The sequence below is a fragment of the Corvus hawaiiensis genome, chromosome 5, assembly GCF_020740725.1.
Source record: "Corvus hawaiiensis isolate bCorHaw1 chromosome 5, bCorHaw1.pri.cur, whole genome shotgun sequence".
NCBI classification, from domain to species: domain Eukaryota; kingdom Metazoa; phylum Chordata; class Aves; order Passeriformes; family Corvidae; genus Corvus; species Corvus hawaiiensis.
The window spans coordinates 40,653,628-40,680,519 of NC_063217.1; the positions used below are offsets into that span (position 1 = coordinate 40,653,628).

At 40.9% G+C, this 26,892-nt stretch overlaps 3 protein-coding genes across 5 annotated transcripts in view; all 3 read right to left on the reverse strand.

Moving 5' to 3' along the window:
• Positions 1-3,087, reverse strand: part of CPE (carboxypeptidase E) — a 56,245-nt gene extending 53,158 nt beyond the window's left edge. The window contains exon 1 of the mRNA XM_048303849.1: positions 2,453-3,087. Within this exon, the coding sequence (XP_048159806.1) occupies positions 2,453-3,050 (598 nt within the window). The 5' untranslated portion in view covers positions 3,051-3,087. The remainder of the gene's footprint in view (positions 1-2,452) is intronic.
• Positions 3,088-9,970: 6,883 nt separating this feature from the next.
• MSMO1 (methylsterol monooxygenase 1) lies at positions 9,971-18,563 on the reverse strand. The gene is made up of 6 exons (XM_048304837.1): positions 18,469-18,563; positions 16,532-16,841; positions 15,356-15,504; positions 14,307-14,433; positions 12,432-12,586; positions 9,971-10,927 (listed from the first exon to the last, which is right to left on the reverse strand). The coding sequence occupies exons 2-6, from the start codon at positions 16,784-16,786 to the stop codon at positions 10,720-10,722; spliced, it is 894 nt and encodes a 297-aa protein (XP_048160794.1). The 5' UTR covers positions 16,787-16,841; positions 18,469-18,563; the 3' UTR covers positions 9,971-10,719.
• A 986-nt stretch (positions 18,564-19,549) lies between these two features.
• Positions 19,550-26,892, reverse strand: part of KLHL2 (kelch like family member 2) — a 57,129-nt gene continuing 49,786 nt past the window's right edge. For 2 of the 3 annotated variants that reach the window (XM_048303660.1, XM_048303661.1), the window contains exons 12-15: positions 26,041-26,169; positions 21,597-21,737; positions 21,320-21,463; positions 19,550-20,667 (exon numbers count right to left, since the gene is read on the reverse strand). In XM_048303660.1, the coding sequence (XP_048159617.1) occupies positions 20,639-20,667; positions 21,320-21,463; positions 21,597-21,737; positions 26,041-26,169 (443 nt within the window). In that variant the 3' untranslated portion in view covers positions 19,550-20,638. The remainder of the gene's footprint in view (positions 20,668-21,319; positions 21,464-21,596; positions 21,738-26,040; positions 26,170-26,892) is intronic. The other variant, XM_048303662.1, reaches the window with a different exon arrangement.

Sequence of the window (26,892 nt, forward strand, 5' to 3'; positions counted from 1 at the left end):
TTAGCTGATACGCTAAAATTGAAGTTGATTTATATGCTTGTGTACGATGAAACACATTCACACAAGGCTACACAGCCATGCAATACAGGTGATTATGCAATGGTTGCATGTACATGCAGTATTTGATTTACTCAGTACAAAGCCTCTTTTCTCAGAACAAAGAGTCTTTACTGATGCCCTGCTGACACTTTCCTGATCTATTTTGTCATCAACTTGCTCACTAAGTGAACACACACAATTTTTTTGTTTCACAGCTGTTCACTAGATGAGTCAGGTATCATCCCTGTGTACTCACCAGCCTTCTAGAAGCATGAGCTCTCTACAGACTGTAAGTCTATGAGCCACAGCATGTATTTTGTTCATACTTCCCTATATTTAAAAAATAAACCCTGTGACACACAGGTTATCTTGCAGGAATAGATTATGTTCAGAACTTATGACTTCTTGGCTGTCTGGGATAAATGAAAAGTAACTCTATGTATGTATATACATGTGTCTGTAGTGCTGTCTATAATTTTTTAAATAATAACAGATGAAGATAAGTAAGATTCTGATCCTGCAGGCTTTACCACACAAAATATCCTTATTCTGGTTGTTGCCCTAGGAATCAAGCATGGATGCTCAGAGTGAGCAGGGTTCCCCCTTCAGGTATGAACAGAATCAGTCTCACATTTCCTGCCAAGGCTGGTACAAGGCTCCACTTCTTTTACTGCACAGCTTAAAAAGACTCCCATGGAAAAATAAACAGTGCTACCTTTTATTCATAGTAGAAGAAAGGGTGCATTTTTTAGAAGAAAACACCTCTAATGTAGCCATTGGCACAATATATAGGTGTTTAGGCTCTGTAACAAAGAAGTAGGGGTGGTATCAATGCTTTTACAGTTCTTCCTAAGGAGTGCAAGGATAACTAAGAATGAGGTCTGTCTTGCTGCCCTTCCCAAAAAGATCCCGAGTTTCTCCCATGTGCCACTGCAGAGAGTAGTAGCTCTCCAGTTTCTGAGAAATGTTCAGAACCTCACAGAATGAAAGTGAGGATTGAAATAAAACAATGAATTTGCTCTGGTTCAAACCCTGATTAATCCCCTTCAAAAAACAGCATTTTCAGCATCCACCACTAAAGATTGCCAGGACTCATCACATTCCCTGACATGTGATTTGGGCATTGCAACATGTGGCGTTTTTGTCTATAGGACTCCCTTAGTAAGGGGCCGAGCACTTTCCAGGAAATGTTTGACACTGTCTATAGCTTGTATGTGGATGCAATCCATAGAAATTTTTCTTTTTTGCAGTTTGTTATGCATATACTGCTGCATTCCATCTTGCTTGGGGTCAGTGACAAACCCTTTCTCACATCACTGACACCAAGAGAAGTGTGTCTCCAGGAAGAGCCATAGCCCCATCTCAGAAAGCACAGTGTGCTCTTTTTGTCCCTTTCACCTGGCTTGACACAACCGTCACATAAATGAGAGGTAGCGACTGTCCCCTGGCAGCAATGCAAAATCCCAGTGATAGCTGTCATCATTCTAGTGCACAAATTACACAGCGGCAATGGATTTATCCTTAGCTTCAGGATCCTCACCTCCTCTTATCAAGATGGCAACACACCACAAAGAAATTTTTCAAATTTCACTTCAATCCCTATGTTTTTCATTCCAAGACAATGCTTTACTACCCTGCATTCCTCTTACATCCTCCTTATGTCCAGTATCCTATAACACCCATCTGTAGCCCTAACATTAAGTCTCTTCAGGATATAAAGCAAGGTTATATTCAGGTCATAAAGCAGAATATTAAGCACTAATTGTATTGGCCAAATCCCCGGAGAGTCACAGAAGCCACACCTCCACTTAGAAGTCACAGACTTCCAGACCTGTGCTGTAACCCAGTGAGGGAAATGTGAGGACCTGGTTGCAGGAGCCTCACGGCTGGGCCAAAGGTACCAGGCAGCTTTCACGGATAAGCCCTTTCACATACAGACATTAGCGACACTATCGATTCTGAAATCGGAAACAATGAAATAGACACAGTCGTAGGTGTAAAACAAGTGCACGGCATCAATCACATTCCCTTCGATAAAAAATGTCCCAAACTCTTAAGTACAGGCAACCACGCATCCCGTGCCGCGGTGGGTGCCAGCCCCCGGGGACAGCCTGCCCGTGCCACGCCGCTCCCACGGGCGCGCTCCTGCCTCACGCCGCTCCCCGAGCGCTGCGGTTCGTGCGGGGAAGGGCGGCCAGCGCCTGCCCCGCCTGCCAGCCCGCGCCGGGTGCCCGCTCCTCACATTTTATGGGGAACTCAGGCGTTTCTTGCCGCTACGGGCGCTAATTCCAGCGGCTGCGGACGATCGCTGACAGCCGGCGCCGGTGCCGCAGCGAGTGTTGGGGGCAGCGCCCGCAGCAGCCGCGCCCGCGCCGTTCCCTGCGCACAGGTGCGGGCAGCCCAGCCCCCTTACCGGGCTCGTGCTCGCCGGGGCGGTCCGAGATCTCGATGACCAGGAGCTCCCGGCCCTCGGCGCTGCGCCCCACCGTGTAGATCCGGCTGATGGCGGGGCACTGCAGCCACACGGCCACCAGCGCCTCCCGCAGCTCGGCGTAGCGGTGGTACTCGAAGGAGATGCCCTCCTCGGCGCTCAGCCGCCGCCGCCGGCTGGCGGCCCCCGGCTCTGCCGCCGCTGCCCGGCAGGCAGCGAGCACCGCGCACAGCGCCAGCAGCAGCAGCCGCGCCGCCATCCCGCCCGCCTGCTGCTCCGCCAGCGCCGGCGGCACCCGGGCACGGAGCGAGGGAAGGAGGGAGCGGGAGGGAGCCCGGGGGCGGCGGGGCGGGGCGGGACCGGCCGCTCCGCCCCGATCCGCGTCCCGAGCGCTCCCGCGGAGGGCGGGGGCCGCGGCCGCACGATGCGGGCGAAAGCCGCTAAAGCTGTTGTCATCAACCAGATGCGAAAAAAAACGCTGCGAGAATCCGGGTGCGCGTTTTCCGCACCGCCTCATCATTTTATGGGGTCCCAGCGGGTTAATCCACCGCCACAAACCTAAAGTAACAGAGTGCTCCATGAATGATTCAGTGCTATTGCAGGGCAACGCAAATGCATTTGATTGACAGGGAAAACTATAAACCGTCATCTGTAAGGTCGCTTTGCTCCTCATTTTCAAGGCGTCTTTGCTGCATCGCAGAAGGGAAAGGATAAAGCAAGACGTAGTTTGTGATACCGAGAGTACTTAGCATGCCCCAATCTGTTCAAAGCGAATGCTCATGTGAAGAACCCTTCACCCTATATTAACAGACCATTTATTCTAGACCGCAGATACTACAGGACTTCTGAAGCCGTGTTTTTTTCAACTTGTCTTCATAGGCATAGCTGTTTAGATTATGTTCAAACAGCCTGTGAAGTTCGAGTGCTAAAAGCAAAAGGCTAAATGCTAAAGAGCAACTTCCGTATCAGGTTGTTGATTTGGGCTTTGGGTTTTTGGGTTTTTTTTTTTGCTTGCTTGGTTTTGGTTTTGGGTTTTTTTTTTTAGGACACAAAGACTTGCTGGAAAATTTTGAGAGGTTCAAAATTTTGAAAAATACACATCCAATTCATCCTCCTAAAAAAAAAAAAATCTTGTCCTCAATAATTTAATGAATGTTTATTCTGATCTTCCAATTTAAAAGGGTGAGCCTGTGTAATGCCCCCTTCAATCACCAACTAATACTGAATCAATTTTCAGGAAGATTTTCAAATAATCCTTGGTGATATTGTGGATATTTTCCTAAACGGTGGGTGTCTACTTCAAATAAGATTACAATGGACACAATCTCTTCTAGGAGAACATTTTCACTGACCTTTGGTGATGCACCAGCTCAGAAAGTGATCCAGCATCTGAAACAGATCTGGAAGTACAACTACTATAGATAATACTTATATAACTGTCTCCACCTATATTCCTTACCTTCCAGGGCCCTGAATGCCAGACCTGAATTATTTGATGTGTTTCTTCATAGCAAGAACCAAAGTTCAGCCCTTCCAGTTCTCACCATCTTTCAAAGCCAACCGGGTTCAGAAGCTGCCCTGCCCAGTTTAATTCCAGGCTTACAAGTAGGCAACCACATGCAAAGGCACCTTCAGAGCACTTTTTGGAGCCTTTAACTCTTCATTCTTACTGCTGGAAAACTTTGGGAGGTGCCTGTCATAGCACCCATTAGCTCTGAGGTTATCACAATGCAAATTTGCTCTAAGTGTTTTGCAAGACTCGGATGCAGAGAGACTCCTTGATACGATGTTTTCTCTGACCAAGATCACTGTTTGAATTTAGGATCACAACAGGACTCTCTCTCTGACTTCTCTCCTTCCTAACAGCATTGATTGGACTACATAAAAAAATTTGTTTATGGCGTCACTGCTTTAGAATTATGTGCAACATATGCAGCCCTCTCCAAATGGAACTGTAAGTAACAGTAGCTGACCACACATTCAAAAGATTCATGTTCTTTGGCAGTATTGGCTACATTAATCACAGGCTAAATATTCCTTGTTTTCTTCATCACTTTTCCTTGCACTCAATACACAAAGTAAACAAATCTGCTGATGCTGTGTTTTTAGACTTACAATATCATCTTCTAAGAGAACTTTCTGATTAAAAAAAATCCCTTTTATTCTTTGTAGCAATTGTCATTGGCTTCCCTTCTAATTTATTTGACCGAAATACATCACTAAAACATACAAATAGGCTGGGAAATCATCTGTTTATTTCCATCTCCTCAAGCAGTGAATTATTATTCCACTACATAAAAGTAGTCTCACAAGTAGATGTGAATGGATTTTCTTTTGTTTCCATACTTACTTGCCCCCACCCTTCAAAAAATTAAGACAATGTGTATTTATAAAAACACATGCATATCTTGTGTAAAGCAGGGTGGTTTATATACTATCAAATATTTAATTTTGAGCTCATGCATACTAATTTATTTTTAATAAGGGATTAAAAAACAATGTTTATATTCTCACACAGTTTAGGAGCACACGCAAAACTGAGTAGGAGGAATAAATTGATTCCTTTCTTTGTGTCTAATCCTTCCTCCTGTTTTCCATAGCTCAGGGATGACTATCTTCAAAGGCCAAATTTCTTTGTAATATGGAAAAAGTTTTGGCACTTGCCGTAGGATCAGAGGAATACTCCAACCCCAAGGGCATTCCCAGCCTATAAACATAACCAGGCACCTGGGTATGGCCTTGTGAGCTGATAATACTGAGAGCAGTGCATAGAGCACAAGTGCTCCAGGAAACCTACTGATCAGCAGATCTTCAATCTGGTTTACCTGTCTCTTATACCTGAGTCTGACAGCAAATAGTAAGTTATATTTCACCAACAGACACAGCCTAAATTACCTGGTAATTACAAAAAAAATTTCGTTAACATTTCCAAAGGACTTACTTATAGACAAATCTACATATACACGAAAAATACATATAATACTCATAGATGTTTACAGATTACCTCATTCCTTTGGCCAAACAGAATTTGCTGATTCAAATTTTCCAATAGTTTTGACTTGCCTGAATCTGTCTTTTTCAGCAAATCATCATTCACCAGCAAGCATATAAATATATTTTCCAAAATAAACTCACACTCAACAGAATTTTCCTTACAAGACTTGAGTCTTTGAACATTTTATTTGTGTGACAAGAGAAACAGGCTAAGGCAACTATTTTCTTTATTACTCAGAAAGATAACCCTAAATCTATGTCCATTACAAAAAACTCAAGTACATTAGGAACATCAGAAATCCTAAAAACACTCTATGATGGAGAGCAGATATTTACATTATTAATAACAAACTACTGCTAATACACCATGGAAGCACTAAACTTCTCTGGTTTATATTCAGAAAGAAGTTTTAATGCTAGGAATAAAATAACTACAATCAATTTAAAAGAGAGGACAGTCGATCTCAGTGTTGACAAATTACCAGGCAAGGAGGTAGAGATAACTGTAGCTGTTAAGAGGATTTTACAAAACTTATCAGAATGCTGATTATATTCCCATACACTACACCTGACAGCTGTGGTCACTTGAAGCTCTGTCTTCAAGACAGAAGCATCTATTACCAACCTTCAAAATGTCTTGCACAACTCTGTGGCTCTTTTTCTTGGATAGACTTGCAAAACAGGGTTGAGATATAGGGAATTGAGGTTCTTCCCAGTACCCTGAGAAGGCGGCTAATGTAAGGCAGGGCAAAAGAAACACCACCAACAACAAAAAAATTAAAAATACAAATGCAGACCAGTCACTTATGCAGGAGGTTACAGAAAGGGAGGGGGGGGAAAAACCCACCCACCTTCCAAATTATGTACTGCAAGACCAAATCTTATATTACCTCCAGGTGTTAGATGACTCACACATGTTACTGAAACCCAACCCTATCTGGTATTTAGAACTGTTCTCTTGTTGGGTGGTGACCATCCCATACATGTAACAATTCTGCATTGAGCCTCTATAGGCTGCAATTTAAATTTCATACAAAACTTATTTGACATTTGCACAAATGGCAGTGACTAATTGCTGCCCCTTGTTGCAACTTGCAGAAGTAGTAGCTGCTCCTGGGGTGATGCTAGGTCCTGGACATTGGACTGGAATGCTGTTTCTGAGAGATGCTATAGCCAGGCTATGGTGCCAAGTACTCACACAGAGAAACTGCCATGCAGGATCATTGTGAAGGCTCGAAAAACTGGCTGATAGGGCTTTTTAAAAGTGGTGAGTCATGATCTTAGAGGAGCATTCTTCTGGTCTTCCATACGGACTGGTATTTCAAGTCCAAGGGTTAATTTATTCAGTGATTACATAAATGTGAATCATAACTGATTAAAATGTGTGGATGACAAAGAATGGTGAATAAAAAGGATATAGCAGCTCTGGAATGTGATTTACTTGGTAAGTCAAGCACATTTAAATGCTTCAGAGCAGCAAATTGTGAATTACACTTAAGAGCAAGAAATGTGAAACACGCTCGTGACAGTCTGGCAAGCAGCATTGCCAGGAGCACTGAGAGATCACTACAGATGGGTAACGACTGCATTTTTCAGTGCAATGCTTAGACAGAAGGAGAATGCTTAAGTGGGAGAATGTGATTGTATCACAAGGTGGTCTTAGAGCAAACGACCTGGACACACAGTTCTGGCATGTGCAGCTGAAACAAGGCTGTGAAAATTCAGAGACAAGCCACAGGAGTGATTTGAGAAACAGAAGGAATGGCTTTCTCTGGAGGACGATACAATCTGGTGAGCTGGTGAAAAATAAATTGAAAAGTGATTTGACTGCTGTGTTTATTACCTTCACAGACAGAAAATTACAGCAAGAACTAACGACACAAAGTTGCCTTCTCCCTGGACCTAGCAGTTAGAGGTTTCAATGAAAGATTTGCCAGAGGGCTGTAGCTGCCAGAGCGAGAGAGGCAGCCATAATCGGATGGAGATTTGGAGGCAATGAACCACACACTGTGGTTAGCAATCACTATTAGTAGCCATAATGAAAGTTTCAATAAATAATTTTTCAACAAAAATGAACATTGAAAATCTAGAAACATATCACAGTTGTAAAAAAAATTATCATAAAACATGCAGCATAACTCTGTGAGGAAAATAAATGAAGTCATATAATCTTACAATCATTATATCCATCAATACTAATATTTTCTGGCAAGCTGTGCTGTAATGTAAAATAAACCACCTTATTTAGTATTTCACATCAGCTGCCAAAAGCAGTTGATTATATTGCAATCCTAATCTTCATAGTTTATAATACTTTTCAAGTTTCCATGGGTTTTTCTGACATTAACTCCAAGAAATTAATTCATGGCTTTCATAGGACTTAATTATTGTCATATCCTAAGGAATAGCACAAACTGTTATTTCCCACAAGTGAGTTTTAATTAAACTAAACTGGACTTTCAGGAAAAAATGTAGTGGAAAATACTCCTCCCCTACTTACTCCCCTGTCCTACCATGTTTAAGACTTAAATCTGTCTCCTTGTTGAAGAAGAGGAAGGACAACTGATCATGTACAGTTTTATTGTGCGTTGTGAAGACCCAAAACTGTTAACCCACATATTTATCTTTTTTTACTATTGCACAAAAACCTCTTTGTTTTCAGATCTACACATACTCTATAGTATCTCTCACAAAATAGGGGGGAAAAAGTCAGTATAAGTCTTACTTAATAAAGGCCTAAAATCTAAAAAATATCATTTCCTAGTGCAATTCTTCATTTGCATAAAAGACACAAAGTAATGAGGTAGGTAATTTACTCACCAGCATCATACTCAGTAATAAATACAGGGTTCTACATTTGAAAAGGTGGTGGAGTGGTAAAATGCTGGTCCATCTGGGTCCTGAAGAAAATAAGCCTGTGGTTTTCAAATGCAAGTTCCTGTGTTGAGAAGTCCAGCAGGAACACTTTTTCCCAGCCAAAAAAATTTATAAGGCACAGCTTTCATAATTCTCTAGGGATTTGTTAAAGAAAGAGGATCAAAAGCAATGATGTGATCACAGTGTATACTAAGGATATACATAAAATAACCCAAAAAACTAAAATAGCAATGGGTGTCAGAAAAACATGGATTCAAGTAATTTTAAAAGGCCTGAAAAACCCCCATGCACACTTCCCCAAATGATAGCGTGCTAAGACTGCATTCTTTATTTTTAAACCTCTCGAAGACTGGAATATACATTACAACTTTGTAAGTCAATCCCATCATGTTTTTAGCACTCCGCTTCAGCTTTCCAATAGCTGAGGAGACACCAAGCTTTTACAAATACCTTTACTGGAATATTTAAGCAAGAGGCTCCCAGTTGTGCGTAACATTGCGGCAGTGCGGGTGGAGGCAGAAGCCAGCAGGCTGAGAACCAGTGAGGAGAATGATGTTCACAGGGAAAAGCTGAAGCTCTGAAAGCTCCTTGTGTTTTTAGGCTAATGCTTCAGTCAAATAAAGCAAAGTACAGCTGCAGCTGCAGGATGGGAGTGGGAATTGACAAAGCAGAGGATAATGGCCATCTTCGAAATCTGATTAAAGACGTTGCTTCCACTATGGGGAGTGCAGGCTGGCAGTGTACATATGGATTCAGCAAGGCTTAAGTATCAGTCCCTGCTAAAAATTGATCAATACAGGGATTTCAGCTTCTGTTCACCTGCCATAGTCAAATATATATTTTTTTACTTATTTTTAGAGTGAAGGAGGAAAACACTGAATTACAACAGGGATGCAGATAGAGAAGTAAATGCTTCTATAGAACACATACAGAAGAGGAATCTGAACTACTTCCACCTCTCAAGTAATATTTGAGTCATTCTGCATGTCACTAACACCTTGCTTTTTGTTGAAGCCTGATCTCATCTGCACTTTCACTGGATTGTCTGAGTATTATACCAGATTGCATGTGAAGCAGCACTAAAATTCAGGTGTGGTCTTGAGTAAGCAAAACACCATGAAGTTCTCTAAGGGACTTACCGAGTAGATGAAGTGGTATTTGAAGTGTGAAGAGCAGTTGACATGACAGTACAAAGTGGAAGATCTTTTAAGGGTTTAAGCCCTTCTCAAATACTTCACTGTTACTTCCTGTGCAACAGACAAATACTTACAGTAGATTCAAAAATAGTAGACTACTGCTTCTGTGACTAGTGCAACTCAAGTAGTAGACTTTGAGATTCTAGCTTGTGATCAAGCTGTAGCCTGAGAATGCACTCAGCCCAGAAGATGGATACATAACTGCTCAATGTAGCAACAAGTCCTTCAAAACAAAAGCCAGCAGAATTTACACGTTCTCCATTTCCATTTCTTACTGCTGCCTCTGTAAGTAGTTTAACAGATGGCACTGCTGCAAACCATCCTAACAGATACTGCTTCTTCATTAAAGAGATGAAGAGTAAGACACTACATCCCTACATGGTTTTTATCACAGCCTTGTATTTAAAAGCATATGAAAAATATAATACACGCATCAAACCAAACCACGTTTATTTCATCAGTCACAAGTGCAAATATAGCAACAAGTCAGATCAGCAAATTACAACACAGAGAAGAATGTCATGTAAATGCTAAGTACACTGACAGACCAACTTCAAAAGAGCAGCAAAAAACAGTGTCTTCAAATAAAAATTTCTATTCTTTTTACCTGTAATCTAAAATAATGTAATAAATCTAGATCAGGAATGTCTCCGATAACTCATGTTTAGCCAGGTATTCTGTTATTAGCAGTTCACATTATCCAGTGTGCAAAAGACCTGCCCAAGCTTCCTAGTAACAGACATTTTGGTTTTAAGCAACTTTCACTCAATATTTAAATAATACAGTGCTGATGCTAGTTAATAACTTCTGCTATTTGATATTATAAATTTAAGAATATATATTTAAAGAAAACTAAGACCAACTTCAGTGTACATACGTAATTCCACCTGGATCCAAAAATGGGCAACATTATAGATAAACCTGATTTTTTTCTTGTCAAAAAAAAAAAAAAAAAGATAGACACAAGTCATCTCCCATTTTTTTTCCATCATCTTTAAATCTGTAGTTAAAATATATGCAGTACTTATGTATAAAATAGAAAACATTCCCATTAGAAAGATACTGCTGTTCAATTAGCTGTTTCTCCCTACCTCGTAGTAGCCAGGGAACAAGATTTATGCTAAACACCCAATCACTATTTCGCTTTACAGAAAAGCAAAAGTTGACTTTTACACTGGAAATTTAGTCAGCCTTCTTCTTTGTTATGCACTGTTTCTTCTTCTCTTTTTCTTGATAGGCAATGAATTGCGAGTCTGTACCAAAGATTCTGTCCCACCATGTGAAGGTGGAAGCGTAGTTGCCGATAAAGTTCATGTGATGGAAATCATGAAAACGGGCCCCAGCATAGAAAGGCACCAGATGAAGAGGGTTCAGTGGGACATCGTAGCCACTACAGGGGAGGAAAAAAAGAAAACCAACTAGGGTAAGGATTTTTCTCAGACATAAACTACAAAATATTGACACTAACTTGTCATTTTTATAAAATAAAAGTATTTTATAGTATTCCAAGGTCCTGAGGTAATCACTATGATATTGGCTTAATATGAAAACAAGTGCCCTCTACTCCTAGCCAAATCATTCTGTAAATTATCCCACAATGGTTTTGGCACTTGCTTTTCAGCTCAGTTTACTAGGCAATACAAAAAAAATTTAAGCAGGCAACTTAAAAAAATCACTGCCGGCTTAGCAGTTTTAACTAAGAGTGACTTTAGGAAGGAGGAACAAGAATAAGTAACATTATCTTTAAGTGCAAGCTACGGACATCAGCACAGCAGCCCATCAGAGAGCATCTCAAATCAACAATTATTGTATGTCTACTCTTATTTTCAGCTTACTGCAAGTTCTTCAAATATAGGATCAAAGTAAGATTAAAAGCAGAACAGTGTGCTCTAGAGGGATTCCAACTCTTTTGCTTAGTAGTACTGGAAAGCCTCTTACCACCACCTAGTGGGGAGAGCGCAAGGCAATTCACTATAAACCCCTCCTGTGGAGAACAACCTAAAATGATAATTATAACAGGAATTTCCTATTTTGCATCAGTGAGTTTATGGTGTGTCAAAACATATACTTTGGGAAGTCTACAAACAAAATATGACTAAAGTTGGAATGCTTTATGCCATGGGTTTACTGGTAGTTTATGTTCCACTAAAACACCTTACACTCAGCTTGCAATAAGCCACTATCTGCTTCATAATATATTTACAAAAACAAAGTCAAGTGTTAATACTGTCATTTCAGAAATGAACTCTCAATGTCCCCTTCCTCTTGAACACAGGAAAGAAAAGCTCATCCATTTGTAAATGAACTAAACTAAGCCTGCTGGGATTTGCCCCAGCATTTTGGAGCCAAATTTGAAACAAGTCAAGAAGAGACTTGTACAGAGACAAGAAGTCTTGTCCTTTTTATTCACAATAAATAAACAAACAAATAAACAAAATAAATGTATGTATTTGTTTTAAAGAGAGCCAGTGGTCACACAGCATAAAGCTTCTCTTGAGCAAGAAAACGGTCTGGCAAAATACTAAACAGAAAGAACTATTGGCTGGAATATCGCTTTTTGTAATTGATTTTTGGTGTTCCAATATGCGTAAGATCACTTGCACACCAAGTGTCAATAGCCAGACATCCTAATGAGGCGCCTAGCTTCTCTAACCCTCCTTGAGAGGCTCTAGCTCAGAGTCTACACTCTTTTAATCAGCAAGACCTGCTGTTAACACCACCTGAGAACAGGAAAGAGTGATAACTCTCCAGGTGGTTGTGCCATTCTTTGCAAGACACATAAAGGCATTTTAGTGCAAAATAAATAGTACATCTGAGGGACAGAGACAGGTGAGTTTGAGACAGATGTAGGGACAAGAGAAAAAACAATTATTAAGAAGCAACGAGCATCTCACCTGTGTACGTCAATGGTTTCCATCAAGCGACAAATCACCCATGCCCACAGAAGAACCACATGGTTACAGAAAACGACGATTCCAATAAAAAAGCCAGTTCCAAGGATGAGTGTTTCCAGAGGATGAGCATATTCTGCTTGCATTCCAAACGGAGACTAGAAAGAGATGACAGACAGGGAACAGTCACCATTTTCAGTTTTATGTACTCCCAAATCAGAACCACCATTTTGCAATATTCTCCCTTTCCCATCACCCCACAAGTCTACAACAGGACAAACGGAACAATGCTGGGGGCAAAGGGAAAGGTATGACTGAGCAAGGGCCATAACACACATATTTAGCTCCTCTTTGGAAAAACAGTATTCCAAGGTCATAAGGATTATCACTCTAATAGTGATTCCAATCACCTCACTACTAGTTGAAAAGTTAAAAACTTTTATTTAGGCTTACCATCACCCCACGTCAAAACATTATTTCAGGAATATTAAAAGTGTTTGGCAAGTTCCTATTAGCTTTGCTATACATCCAGTCTTGGAAGAAAGAAGGAAGCCAAAATATTCTCAGAAGCAGGACTCACTTAGAAATTTATTATCAAAATAAAAATTAAAAATCTCTCATCTTTGACCATTTTTAAAAATAAATTTTTGCCACTCAAATGTTATTTTGAGATTGATATGACATTTTCTGTCATATACATATATATACACAAACACAGAGTCATTCCTACATTTCGTTTAGCAAAAAAAGACATTCCAGAGAGTTTTCAATCATAGAACACCATGCACAGAGAATAGTTTAAAAAATTTTAACCTAATGCTGAAGTTTATAAAATCATCAGAAAAAAATGAAGTCACTTTGTCTTAAGGGATACTTTAAAATCATTTCTTTTTACCATCAAGAAAAGTTCTTAGTGAAACAGCCATTAGGCTACAGATCACTTCAGTGAGAACTGCTAACCACTCTCAAGAATAATGGCCAAAAGCTGCTCCAGCTAGAGACCTGAGTGGCTGCCAAGAGCAAGACGAAAAAAGCAGCTGCTGCTGCAGATGTCTGTACATATGCACGCATCAATCCATACCAAGCTCCTCTATTGCTGGCAGCATGCATAAACCATCCCCGACCCAGTAGCCTGCAGTTTCCTTTTGGCACAGTCTAGGTTATACACAGCAGCACAGAAATGAATAGCACTGACTCCTGGGTTCCACAGACAGTGCCACCTAAACACAGCAATATCATCTACCAGGTGCAAGCACTGCTGGATCCTACCTGGCTGCAGTCACGTGTGGTTCCTTACCTGATGCTCAATGCCACCTCCAACACCCCTGAATGCAGAACCACCCAAAAAGTGTGCTGCACCGTGCTCTCAATGCAGTACTGCACAATGGGCTATACTGATTCCAGAGGCCCTCATCCAGAGCTGAAATCCCTTCCTTGAATCAAGTACATGACGCACACGCCCTGGTTGTGCAAGAACTGCCTGTCTGATCACGTTCTGGGGATTCATATGCTCTGGGTAACAGCCCAGGTGGTGGGGAACTGATGAACAATCAAACCCAGACACCTACTGTTTCCCTTCCCCGAGCAATGAGACCCATATGGACATTTTTAAAAGTCTGCTTTACCTTGGTCACAGATACGATCAAACTATACCAAGAGTGCGAGCCTTCGTTCACGTGAAATGAAATGAAATAAAATGACGGGGTGTATTCAGAAACAAAATGGATGACTGTTTTTGATAAAGAGCTCAAAAAAGACATCTATCCTGCTTTCAGAAGGATGCCATTTTCTTAGGTCTTTCAAATAAGAGGTTTAAATAAGTTCTGTGACACACATACTAAAAACTATTATTAAAGAAAAAAATCAAGTAATACATACAACAAACTCATGGTGAACCTTATGGATATACTTGTATATTCTCTTGTGATGTAGCAATCTATGCAGGAAATAGTGCCAGGCATCCTCAATCACCGCACATCCAAAACACTGGGCAACCAGAACATACCTTTAAAAAGCAGAAGATCTATTACTTATACAAATTATTAGCAGACACATAATCCTGAAAGAGAATATAGTTTATATGGTAATAACGGTCAGCAATAAGTTTATACCTATTACTGAATAGCAGTGCACTACTTTTTTAACATGTTAAAAATATTAATTACCAGGTAAAAAGGCTATTGTGCTTATCAGCTCATCTGTTGATATGCTGAAGTGAGTTAGCACATGTTAACCCACTTCAGTTAGCATTAGGTTAACTCACAGAGTTAGTGTAAGAAGCTGTCATTTCAGTATTACAAATGCAGTCTACAGAGAACAACCACAGACTGTGTGAGACCTTGATATAAAAACACAGAGTTGCATCAGCTATCTACACCAGAAAGCAAACAGCTCTCCAAGGAAGATGACGTTCTGTGATAAAAAACTACTGTTGGTGTTGGGGGTGGGGGAGAAGGGGGCACTTTTAGCCAATCCAGCTTTGTTTAAAAGTCTATCAGCTCAGTGCAAGACAAGAAGACTGTGAGGCAGGTGGTACACTCTCCCCTTTGAGGAACACACTACTGCTATGATGTAAAACAAGGTCGAGGGTAGAGACACTTAGGAGAAATAAAAAAATGTGGGTAAATAAAACCCCCAGAAAGTCCAACATTTAAACCATCCCACCAGGAATCTTGCTTTGCTTCCATAAGTTCCCTCCTAATCCCCCTTCTCTCCTGAGGATTAGAACATCTTGGGGCCATTTAAAAAAATTTAGAAAATTCTAATGAGCTCTTATAGCAGTTAAGCATCAGCTGAAGGGTGATTAACAAACACAATTTACACTGCCAAAAAATTACTTCCTATTAGAGTTGATAACACTAATTGTTAAATATTCTGCCTCCAACTTTATGAAACTCAGCATCACCATATCAGAAAAATCTACGCACCATCTCGGCATCTCTTCCCACCCATATGGGATGTTAAAATACTCTGTGAAGTAATAGGTACCACAAATCAGGGGAAGCTGAATGAAGAAGTGATTGAAGAGGAGGGTTTTGAAACACTTCCACTGTTTTTCCCATGTTTCTGGTTTATCCTAAAATGAAGCAAAAAGAATCAATTGTATTACAGGTTTCTATTGCATTTAAGTGAAGTGCCACAAAAACTCATTTGGAGTCAGTTTAGTTCCACCTTGGAAGACAGGTAACATGCCTTCCAATAACACAGATTAACTCAGGCAACACAAATAACATGGGATTGGATCCAGTTTCATCAAAGCCTCATTTTTCTAGGCTAGTGTTTTAAGGTAAGTTGTCTTGTCAGTCACCTCCAAACTACTTTTGTTTTTTCAGTGTTTACAGTTAGCAGGAACATTTGGTACTCAACAGTTTAACACAGTCCAAGTTTGCTTTTCTTCTTCACACCGCAGAATGTGTTTCCATTGCTAAAATAATACAAGGAGAGGCTGAAGATAGAAACTTGTGAAGAAATAATTGTCTTGAAAACATCCAGTTTTTGCAGGGAAACATTCTAACAACTACTGCAATAAATTCAGAAGCTGGTGTCATTAATTTCTGATTCAAATTATAATAATCTAGGGGAAAACAATAATCTTTAGATACTGCATGTGCTTTTGCCTCCAGTTAGGAGTGTGCAATCCATTCCAGGCTTTCTTCACTGTTAAAATATTTCAAAATCCTTTCAAGAGGATGTGCATAGAGGTACTTCAAAGAAGACAACTGCTATTAAATAAGCACACCATGTAATTATTTTATACTATGAAGACACGCCTCTACCACCAGATGCCAGAATTCTATTCACCTTCCCCTGCTGATATAAAAACTATGTATATGAACCTTTACTAACAGTAAGATTGACATACCCTTTCCTCTCTATAGCACCATGGTGAAAAGCATAACCCTTCCTTAGGAAAAAACAACTCCTTTCCTTCACCAAAACTCACTTCTTTTCTTTCCTGATACACAGAGTAATTTTACTTTGTTGCTTCCAGGATGTCCAAGTGATAGATGAAATGGGACCATATAAACTAGGATACTACAGTTATATGATCTGCCTGATGTGCTCAAAGACAAGTCAGTGTATAGTTCACAACTTTCTCTTACCTGTTGAATTTTATACTTTTGCATGTATGGTATAAACTGAAAGATAAATCCTGGTACACAGAGCAAAAAGTATGAAACTTCATGAACTATAAGGGATCCCCAAGTTGCAATCTGGAACTTTGTGTAGTTATCCAGCATGTAATTCCAAGCATTTTTAAATGGTTGCTGCAGGGGATTGTCAGGTAAGAAAGAGTCTATATATTCCACTGCCAGATAAGCAGAGTTCAAGATATTAACGCTGTCGTTCATGGCCATGGTTCAATCACAAAACATCACAATTACAGTTCTTCTGTGGTTGTCTGTAAGTAACCTGCAAATTTTGAGAAAAAGTCAATAAACAAAAATTAATCTTCAGAGAAAAAAAAAATTACATGATACAGTCACTACCTACTTTTACAGTAAAAACTGGGAAAGGAGGTGAAAGACAGATTCTCTTTGTACAGAATAGCCTAAAAGAACAAAGTTTTAGATTGGTTTTAGAGGCAATCAGCTCCTAGGTTTTGAGGTTATGTCAATGGAGCAAAAGCATAAAGAAGTATTAATTATTAGCCAAATTAATGTCAAGATTTTTGCAGGATAATTGTGTTCTGTAGCAAAAGAGCAACAGAAAGGTTCAAACAAGATTTAAGAGATGAATTAACTGTGATCTCTTGATTATCCAGTCCCATTCTCCTCATGGCCGTGAACCAAAATCCCTGCAAATTACATCAACACTGCAGCTGGCTTGAGGCAATCCACCTTTTCCTGAGTAATGGGCTTTTCCTCACAGCTCCCAAAACCACAGAGGCTGCATTCTTGCAGGTGCCCTGAACTTGTGCCATTTCTACAGACTAGGCTCCTTGGTGGTTTGGCTTGGAATGGACCTTTAAGGGTTATTTACAGTCCACCCTCTTGGGATGGGCAGGGACATTTTTCACTATATCAGGTGGCTCAAAGCACCATCCCACCTGGCCTTCAAACACTTCCAGAGATGGGGCATCCACAGCTTTTCTGGGCAACTTGCTCCAGTGTCTCAGCACTCTCATTGTAAAAAAACGTCATTCTTACGCCAAATCTAAACCTACCCACTTTAGTTTAGAAATTTTGCCCTGTGCTTTGTCACTACAAGCATTGGCAAAAAGCCCCCTTTATGTGCCACAGGATGGTGACCCTTGAACCTTCTCCGGGCTGCACAACCCCAACTCTTCCAGCCTCTCCCCATTAGCGATATGTCCTCTGAATATTTCCAGGGCCCTCCTCTGGACTCCTTCTAACAGGTCCATCTTCAACTCTCTAACAGGTTTGCAACTCATGGGCCAGAGGACACTCGTCCATCCCCAGCTGGTACACACAGATTAGATCCCACATAAATCACAGAATCGCAGAATCAATTAGGTTGGAAAAGAGCTCTGAGATCATCAGTTCAAACCTATGACCCAACACCATCCTATCAACTAGACCACGGCACTAAGTGCCACATCCAGTCTTTCCTTAAGCACCTCCGGGGAGGGTGACTCCACCACCACCCTGGGCAGCCCATTCCAATCTGTAATTACCCTCGCATACTAAGCAGCATGCCAAGCCAGTACCCAACAACATTAGTTACGTTTTTCTTTCTCAGCAACAGCACCACGATGCTGCCACTTCCTATTAACAGCAAAAGCATCGTAGCAGACGCCAAGGCAGCTCACAGCCCGAGCTCCCGGGCCGGCGGACGCGCACGGAGACCTAACCACCGCCGCCACCCCCGAACGTGCCGCTGGGGAACCGAGGAGCCAGCGGCCGGGCTGCACCGGGGTCAGGCTCCTCCGTCCCTCCCGGCCCGGCGAGGCAGCGGACACACACCGGCACACGCCGCCCACGCGCAGGGAAGGCCGAGGACAGACGGGCTCCCTCGGGGAACCCTCACCCCGGCACCCGCACCCGCACCCCGGGCCGCGCCGGCCCTCGCCCCTCACCTGACGGCAGCGCAGCGGCGGCTCCGTGTGTGCAACAACAAGCGCCGGGCCGCCCGCGCCACCGCGCACCGCCCACTGGCCGCGCGGCTCCTCCCGGCGCGACCCCATTGGCCGGCGGGCGGCAGCGGCAGCGGGTCAGGCGGGCGGGGGGCGGGGCCGCGGCGGCGGCTCCCGCGCCGCCATTGGCTGGAGGGGTGGAGTGAGGATAGTGAGACCGCGGCGCGCGGCCAATGGGGCGGGAGTACGGCCGGGTGACGCGCACGACGCCATGGGGCGGGGCCCGCGCGGGTGCGGCAGCGGCGCCGGGAGCGGCCGGGAGCGCGGCCAGGGGCCGGACCCGGAGCCGCTGCCGGGATCGGTACCCGCGGCCAGGGACCGGACCCGGACCTGCTGCCAGGGCCGGTACTCGCGGCCAAGGCCCGGACCCGGACCTGCTGCCAGGGCCGGTACCCGCGGCCAGGGACCGGACCCGGACCTGCTGCCAGGGCCGGTACCCGCGGCCAGGGACCGGATCCGGAGCCGCTGCCAGGACCGGTACCCGCGGCCAGGGACCGGACCCGCGGCCCGTCTCGCCTGCAGGAGCGGCACGGCTGCAGGCGGATGCGTTGTCACCCGTGCAGGTGCTTGCGCCCGCTCCGGCGTTAGTGAAAAGATTGAAGTGCAAAAGCGGCGGTGTTGTTATGGCAGCAGCGGCCCAGAGCCGCATTCACGGGGCTGGTGTCATGCGGGTGAAAGTGTACCGTTCAAATAAAAGGTTCCCATTGAAAGCCCCTGCCTCGCCCCACCGTGCGTCACACCGCCCGTGGAATTCGGGCACCTACGTGACTCCCAGCCGTGTCACCAATGTCACCGCTCTGATGCTCTCACGGGAACTTAGCGGTGGCCATTCCTGCACTCATGGCCACCCGCAGCTGTCAGAAACACACCTGCAGCAAAAACTCTCAATTCGTTGGCATTCAGACGTTTAGAACACTAAGTTCTCCCCCTTCCCTCCACCCCCTTTCCCCCCAGTTTATTTCACTGATGTCAAGATTATTTGGTTTGAGACTCGTATTGAGAAAAACAAGTTTTAAGCGACCTGTTGGCATTAGGAAACAATGTACAAACTTTTATTTGAAGAAAATGTCTCAAATATGACAGTAACTTTGGTCATGTTAAAAGGAGGCCATCCAAGAACAAATAAAAATGTGCTGCTTTATAAGCATGGCCACATACAGTATATTCAGATATTGGCTAATAGAAGCTGAGGTTACACGCATAAATAGGCCTTTGTACCATGCAAGTTCAACGCAATTGCATACATTCACTATAAATTTTCAGTTATTGTCATGCCAAATCACCTTTTGGATAAAAAGGTAAAAAAGAAGTAACATCTAAATGTGACCAAAATTGAACAGGAAAAAAAACCCCCGTAAGTACAGACAACATTTTTATTAAAAAGATATTGAAATTACACCTGCTCAAGAAGTGTTATACCGTCTCTGATCTCCTTCAGCGGGAATTAGTGTTAAGCATTGTTACATATCAAAAAATACATCTCTGTTTTACAACATAGTACTGACATATTCAAAGTACTGTGCCAAATTATAAATAGTAAAATCAGGTTTTGAAGAGTTTCAATAGAGAGCAACTTATGCTCACACAAACATATGCACGTAGTATAGTTATGTAACAAAAGTTTTATAAAAGGAAACAAATTTACCCCATGCCAGCTTGAATTACTGAGGTGGGATTCAATACCTACTATGAAGACTGACAGTTCATTTCCTTAAATATATTTATTAGTCTCTGGAAAAAATAAGACAAAAATTTACTTTCACCAGAATACACACCATTCTTCACTCACAATCCGTTTCTCAGTCATTACTGACAGAAGTCGGTCCTTATGAAAGTGTTGGGGTTTTTTCTGAAGACCTTGCAATAAAAAAAAATGGTCCACCAGACTTCAAGAGTTCAATCAGCTTCTGCTCAACTGCAGAATAATCCTACACATTGCTTCTACCTAGAGTAATCTTCATCATCTGTCATCTGTAATTGTAGACAGTCACATCTTCCACTGTGACTCAAGGTGCAGCTACAAGTAGAGAAGTGCTTAGATACTCAGTCACTTCAAATACACTTGTTGAAGACTGCTTCTAGTGCATAATCAAGTTGAAAATCCCTTTACTGATCATAATGGTTTGTCAATAACTGTAACACCTAGAGGGAGAGGAAAAAAAGGCATAAATATTTAGGCAGTATTTTTTTTATCAAGGAAAAAATACATAAAATTTTAATATGATACATTGCAATCAGCATTTAACTGTGCACCAGCATCAATGTACTTATTTTCCCCTGATTTCTCTTTGACACAAAGCTGTCTGAATCAGTGCAAAGTTCTGAAAGTTTCTGTGACTTGAAAAAACCTGCCACTAATCAAGTTTAATTTTGCCATCAGTGAAATATATACTTAACATTCACTAAACAGTCATTAAATAACTCATTTGAAAAACTGCAATTATTAAAGGAAAAGATTCCTGAAAACAGCTCATTTTCTAAATATCAAATCCCAAAGAATTTCAGAATTGGACACCTTAGACTGAGACACAAATTTCTTGTTAAAGAAACTGGTCATACCAGAATCATCTTTCTGACTCACCACTTATGTGCTAAATCACTCTTGAGTACACTTTAATCCATTTTCTTTTTTCCTTGTAGTGAATAATTATTTGAAGCCATCATTCGAAATGTACCATCAGATTCTTCCTACCCATTTTATTATCTCAGGTTTTACCTATGAAAATACTCTCTTTGGATGCTTTGTCAAATGCTATACTTTAAAAAGTCTATTAGAAATATCTATATGCCTTACCTGCATAGCTCCTTCCTGTACTCATACAAGATGACACAACCGTCCATTTATCAGTTGTTGGATTATAATATTCCACTGTTGATAAATTACAGGAACCGTCATCTCCTCCAACTACATACAAGAGACCATTTACAGCACAAACACCTAAAAAAGTGCAGGAAACCAGTATGAAAATTAGACACTGCCCAAAAGCATGTTTTTTATGAAAGCAGAAAAAATCCAGGTACATGCCATTCACAAATGACATTGGCACAGTTCTAGTCGTTGTTGCACATACCTGCATTCCGTCTGCACATGTTCATGTCTGCAACCTGCTTCCACGTACTGGCAATGGGGTCAAACACTTCAACACTTTTCCTTACCAAAGGACCATCATGACCACCTACTGCATACAATAAATTGTTTAACACACCAACACCTGCAAACATATGAAAATACTCAGAATTAACCATAGAATTATTTGAATGATGCAAAGGAGAAACAACAAATATGTCAGCTAACATAAATCCTTCATTAAGTCAATGTTGGAAACTATTTCAGAAAACATTTGGGTCAGGATGCATTAAAGCAAAGAGACAGTAACTACAGCAAGACACTGATAAAATGCCTTGCGTGCCCATCTACCATACTGCAGCATACAAAGACCAGAGCTGTTCTGCAACAGAAGATTTAGAAAATTTTGGATGAAAAATGACGTGCAGGAAAATGAGGCTTGTAGAAATTTAGGACTAATTAGAAGTGACAGTAAATGAGACAATGTGCTCAGCCAGCATAACAGAAATCTGACAAGATGATAAAGTGTAAGTGAATTTTTAGAAAGTAAAAACTGTGCAGTACAGAGGATAAAAGCTGAATGGATAGACATTATACAATAGGGATATTTCCACTGAAGTGTTGGAATACCTTGTAAACAGATAGATGGAACAGAAGTAAACAGTTGAGAGCGAGTACCTTCTCTGGGATTTGAAGAACACCAAGCGTCTTTGAACCAAGCTTCAGTTATCAAAATATCCAAAAGGATATTAAAGGGTGTCCTTTAATCCTAAGGTCTCCTTTACTTTACAACAAAAGCTTATCAATTTGTGAGCTTGGAATGAAGGAGCGAGTAAAGCTACTTCTATCTATTTGCTATTTGGACTGCACATACTGGAAAGATGGAAATGGGGGAAGCGGAAAGAAAGGCCTCTTTATTTATTTCTCCCTTTATAATGCATTATTAGAACCCAAACAATGAATTTGAGAAACATGGGGGTTTTTTTGCATTAAAACTTCTGAGTGATGGACCATAAAGACAACTTAAAAAGCACTTCTATGAAAGTATACTGGGAAATCTAATAAATGCCACATTTAAGACTATGAAACTCAAAGCAGAGATACAGGTTTGCAAATACAGCTCATAAAGGATTCCATGGAAAGGGAACCACTTAAAATCTTTTTTAAAGGGAAACAACAGATATGAATGCAAAAAATCAGGTAAGTCCCTCAAAGAAAAAAAAATATTGGAGGTTGAAAAAAAAAAGAAAAAAAAAAAGAAAAGAAGAGAACCCCGAGACTTTAATAACCAGCTGAAATATCTTTGAAAACATAACACTAATTTTGTATTTAAGAGTCATTCCTATATGTGGAGAGAAATTACTCCTGCTGAAATGACTAAATTTTCTTATTAAAGAGACTGATTTTAATAATTAAAGGAAGAGAGGAAGGAAACATGGAAGCTAATTGGTACTGTAAATCTGAAAAATAGCTTCTCGATAGGACACTCTTATAAATCATGCTATTTAGTGCTTTATCAGTGATATTCACTATTAACATTTTCCCATATCCTTACCAGTTAATTTAATTCCTCTTTTATTGCTATTATTTCTAGCTATCATGCCACAGCACAGTATGACAACTTTTCTTTCTCCCACCCTGATCACACTTTATTACATAGGATAGTAAAACATTCATCTTTTGTAGAATTAAACATTACAGAGCTAGAAGGAGGGCTATGATTTTCAGTTTAAATATGTGATGTGATGTGATGTGATATAAATCCCCCCACCCATGCTTTCAATAGAGTTACTGGCCTTCCTATTCTGTGTGTAGAGTTTTCCCTCTGCCACATTGCCACTTTTTTCTTTCATAGCTCCTTATTTTTAATAATGTCCTCCATTCCTCCATGGTGCTTCATTTTCCCTTAATCCCACACCCAGTTTCCAGGTCCTACCTTATTTCTTGCTCCTTCCGTCTGTATCCTCTTGTTGCCGTCTTCTGAGTTCTCCTTTCTTTGTTATTTTTCTTCCCTGCCCATTTTTCAGGACCCTGTCTTATATCTCTCAGCCCTCCCAAATGGCCTATATCTGGATCTGAAGTTCCTCCTCCCAATATGTTGCTGGAAACAGATCTGTCCCTGTATTGATCAACTGAGAAGCAGTGGGTACTAAAGAAGAGTAACTGAGGGTTAACCTCTGAAAAGTTGCTTTTGAGTGAAGCTGAAGCAGTAGGAACAGAAGAGATGAGCTTAAGTTCCTTGAGATGACCAGACATCCAAAAGTTTAATACAGGAATAAAATTCTCTTTAGTTAGCCCCCATAACACCACCAGGACTGATTGCCAGTCCAAACAGTTCTGGTGGGTTTGGCTATTTGGCCTCTACAGCCAAGCTCAATCAACAGTCACAATTTTCACATTACCACCCACTCCTCTGCCATGCAAAAATATAATTTTTCACGTAAATACACTGAGTGGCACAGAACAATGCTGATGATTTTACTCAATTATATGAATCTGGAATAACTGTCTACATTTAGTTTTCCTCTCCATTTTTTTTATCAGTGGACAAGGTAAAATGCAGAACACAGTTGAGTAAGCAAACACAGAGACAAGGGAAAAGAGGAGAGGGGCAGGAAGATCCCAGTAGTTAGTATATTTAAGGAACTAAATTTCAGAGTTGTAGAAGAAATTCAACATTTAAAAAAAATCTGAAAACATCTACTGTATAAATAGGCTACAAGCACAACAACCATTTGCAAAAAAAGAGCATCAAAAAATAAACCCCAAATGCTGAAACAAAATGTGTGTGCAGGCAGACTGCAAAATGAAACTTTGTTACAACCCACCAACACTATTTGTCTTTGTAATGATCCTTGTAACTTGCCCATTTTATATAAATATTTTTCTCAAAACTTGCCAATATTAGACAGGAATATTTTCCAGTACCCTTACTGCAACTCTGTCCAGTTTTTAATCCAGAATTTACTTCCAAGAAGCACAGACTGAGTTACTAGAAGTTTCACAAGACAACTCTGTTTTCTTGAGGTACAGTGTATTGTGTTTCCTTCATTAATATCAATTTTAGTTTAGAAACACAACTGAAACATGACTTTTAGTAATAAGAGTTATCAGCTTGCTGATTTTGTAAGGATATGATGGAAGTGTAACAGACTATCTTAATTTTAGTAATGAATTTAGTACTTTGATAGATTTCTTTTGCAATTATTTGAACCTAATTTAAACATCATTATACAGGTAAAAACTGTTCAGAGTTAACAAAGAATAATGGAAGGTAAGATGAAAAATTGGGATAAGTACTAATCATATACTGAGCATACTAGAAGTCCATACAGATTTGTAGCAATATCTCTTCCCATTATGAAGCATTAATGCAATCACCAGTAAATATTTGAAGGGTGTTGCTAAAAACCACCATTAAGTACTTGGCAAAAAAGTGACTTAACTACTAAAAAAATAAATGTAGAAAATAATATCATGGAATTTGACTTGAAAAAGTCCATGGGAACGCATCTAGAGAAATAAAACAACTTCTGCAAGTTGAAAAAACCTGAAATACCAAAAGACAAATAGAGGACAGTGAACAGTAAATGAGATTCAAGTCCATAATATAAATAGATAATGAAAATGCTAAAGTCAATTTGGAGCTGTGGAAGCATCATTTCATTAAACAAAAGTGGAATACCACAGGCACTTTTAAAGATGTCTTTAAAGAGAAATATACATACTCAGAATTGCAAGAAGGCAAAAAGAAATCCACAAAAATAAAAAGAAGGGATTTTTAAGATTATACAAAAATAAATGGATATACCTTGCCTAAATGAAAAGGAAGTAACATGTAGTAGACTGTACATGTACAGAGGATGTAAACACCAGGTGATGAGAAGAATTACTGAAGGTGAAATAAAGGGTACATAAGTAGAACTAATAGGATGAAACCAGTAATACAAACTTAAGAATGAACAAGGACAAAATTTCCTGCAGTGAATCAGAATGCAGAACAAGTCCCCCAAAGAGGTGGAAACCTAGTCAGAGTTCACAAGTAAAGTCAACCTGAAAATGCTGTTAGAATAATCAGCCCTCACTGGCAAAGAGATCTTTGTAGAAGAGACATTTTTTCATCCTTGCTGTATAGATTTTGATACTTCAGAATTGAGGTGATCGTGATTATTACAATCCATGAGTGTTAGTCTATGTTAAAAACCATCAGAAGTTGTGGGAAGAGGAGAAATACAAAAGTATGAAAAAACAAAGAGAGATATTTACTATGAACAGACCGAATCTTATTCTGTAGAACCGTTTTGTTTTTATAACCTACTGTGTATCAGCCATTTAGGACTAGCACATCCCATTAGATTCAGACTTCAGCTTACCTTTTATATTTTTAGATACATTTTAAACCCATGCATTTTCATCTTTACAAGGACAGCTGCGCCTTGTGCACTCACCTGCCCCACTCCGCCTAGTGCTCATTTCTGCGACATAGCTCCACTCATTGGAATTGGCATCATAGCATTCTACTGAACTAAGGCACTGCCGTGACGCTCCGTCGTAGCCACCAACAGCATACAGCTTACCTGGGGGGGAACCAAAGGAGCCTGCCAGCTGCTCATGCACCCACAAGGACTGGCACACAGGCAAAGAGGAAGGCATCGCTCTCTGATTAGCTACTAATCAGCACCAGTCAATCACTTACTGAGTTTCTATAAAACTGTTTAGGTTAGCATGCCACAAGCTGTTGTCATTTTTAGGATGTAAAGGCACCCAGTAACCAACAACAATGGGAGTCAAAATATTTTAAATTGCCTAGCTGAAATACAGAGGTAAGGTTTTTAATTAAGCATTGTTCAAAAGCAAGCTAATTCAAGTATGTTCAATACTGAATAGGCTTCCTAGAAATAGGAAATAGGCTTCCTAGAAATATCATAAATTTAGATGAAAATCACTTGTACAGTCTGCATTTTCAGATTACAAACAGCAGTGGTTCCTATGCAGTTAAAACACATACACACCTAAAACTGTTTTAAGACCCAGGAGCCAGGCCAGGCCTTCATTGCGCAAGTGACATCCAGGCTATTCACCACCAAGCTGACTGGAAAGTCAGCAGTTTTCCTGGCACTGCCCTTGGGATTGTCCCCAGCGTGCAGGCAGCAAAGTCAGCCACAGATAAGAGAGCTGACAATACAGCAGTGCTACATCACTAAAGACCAAACGATAAGGTCATCACGTCAGCTCTCTGACTTTGCTGACATATGTAACCTAGAGCTTAGCGAGCTTTTCCTCAGCTGGCCTCAGGCATA

Excerpts from the sequence above, each read along its gene's own strand:
- MSMO1 (XM_048304837.1), bottom strand. The coding sequence starts at position 16,786 with ATGGCCATGAACGACAGCGTTAATATCTTGAACTCTGCTTATCTGGCA. Across the intron at positions 12,587-14,306 it reads AGGTTCACCATGAGTTTGTT|TCTCCGTTTGGAATGCAAGC; the intron begins GTATGTATTACT and ends ATCTCTTTCTAG. Across the intron at positions 10,928-12,431 it reads GAAACCATTGACGTACACAG|TGGCTACGATGTCCCACTGA; the intron begins GTGAGATGCTCG and ends CCTCCCCTGTAG.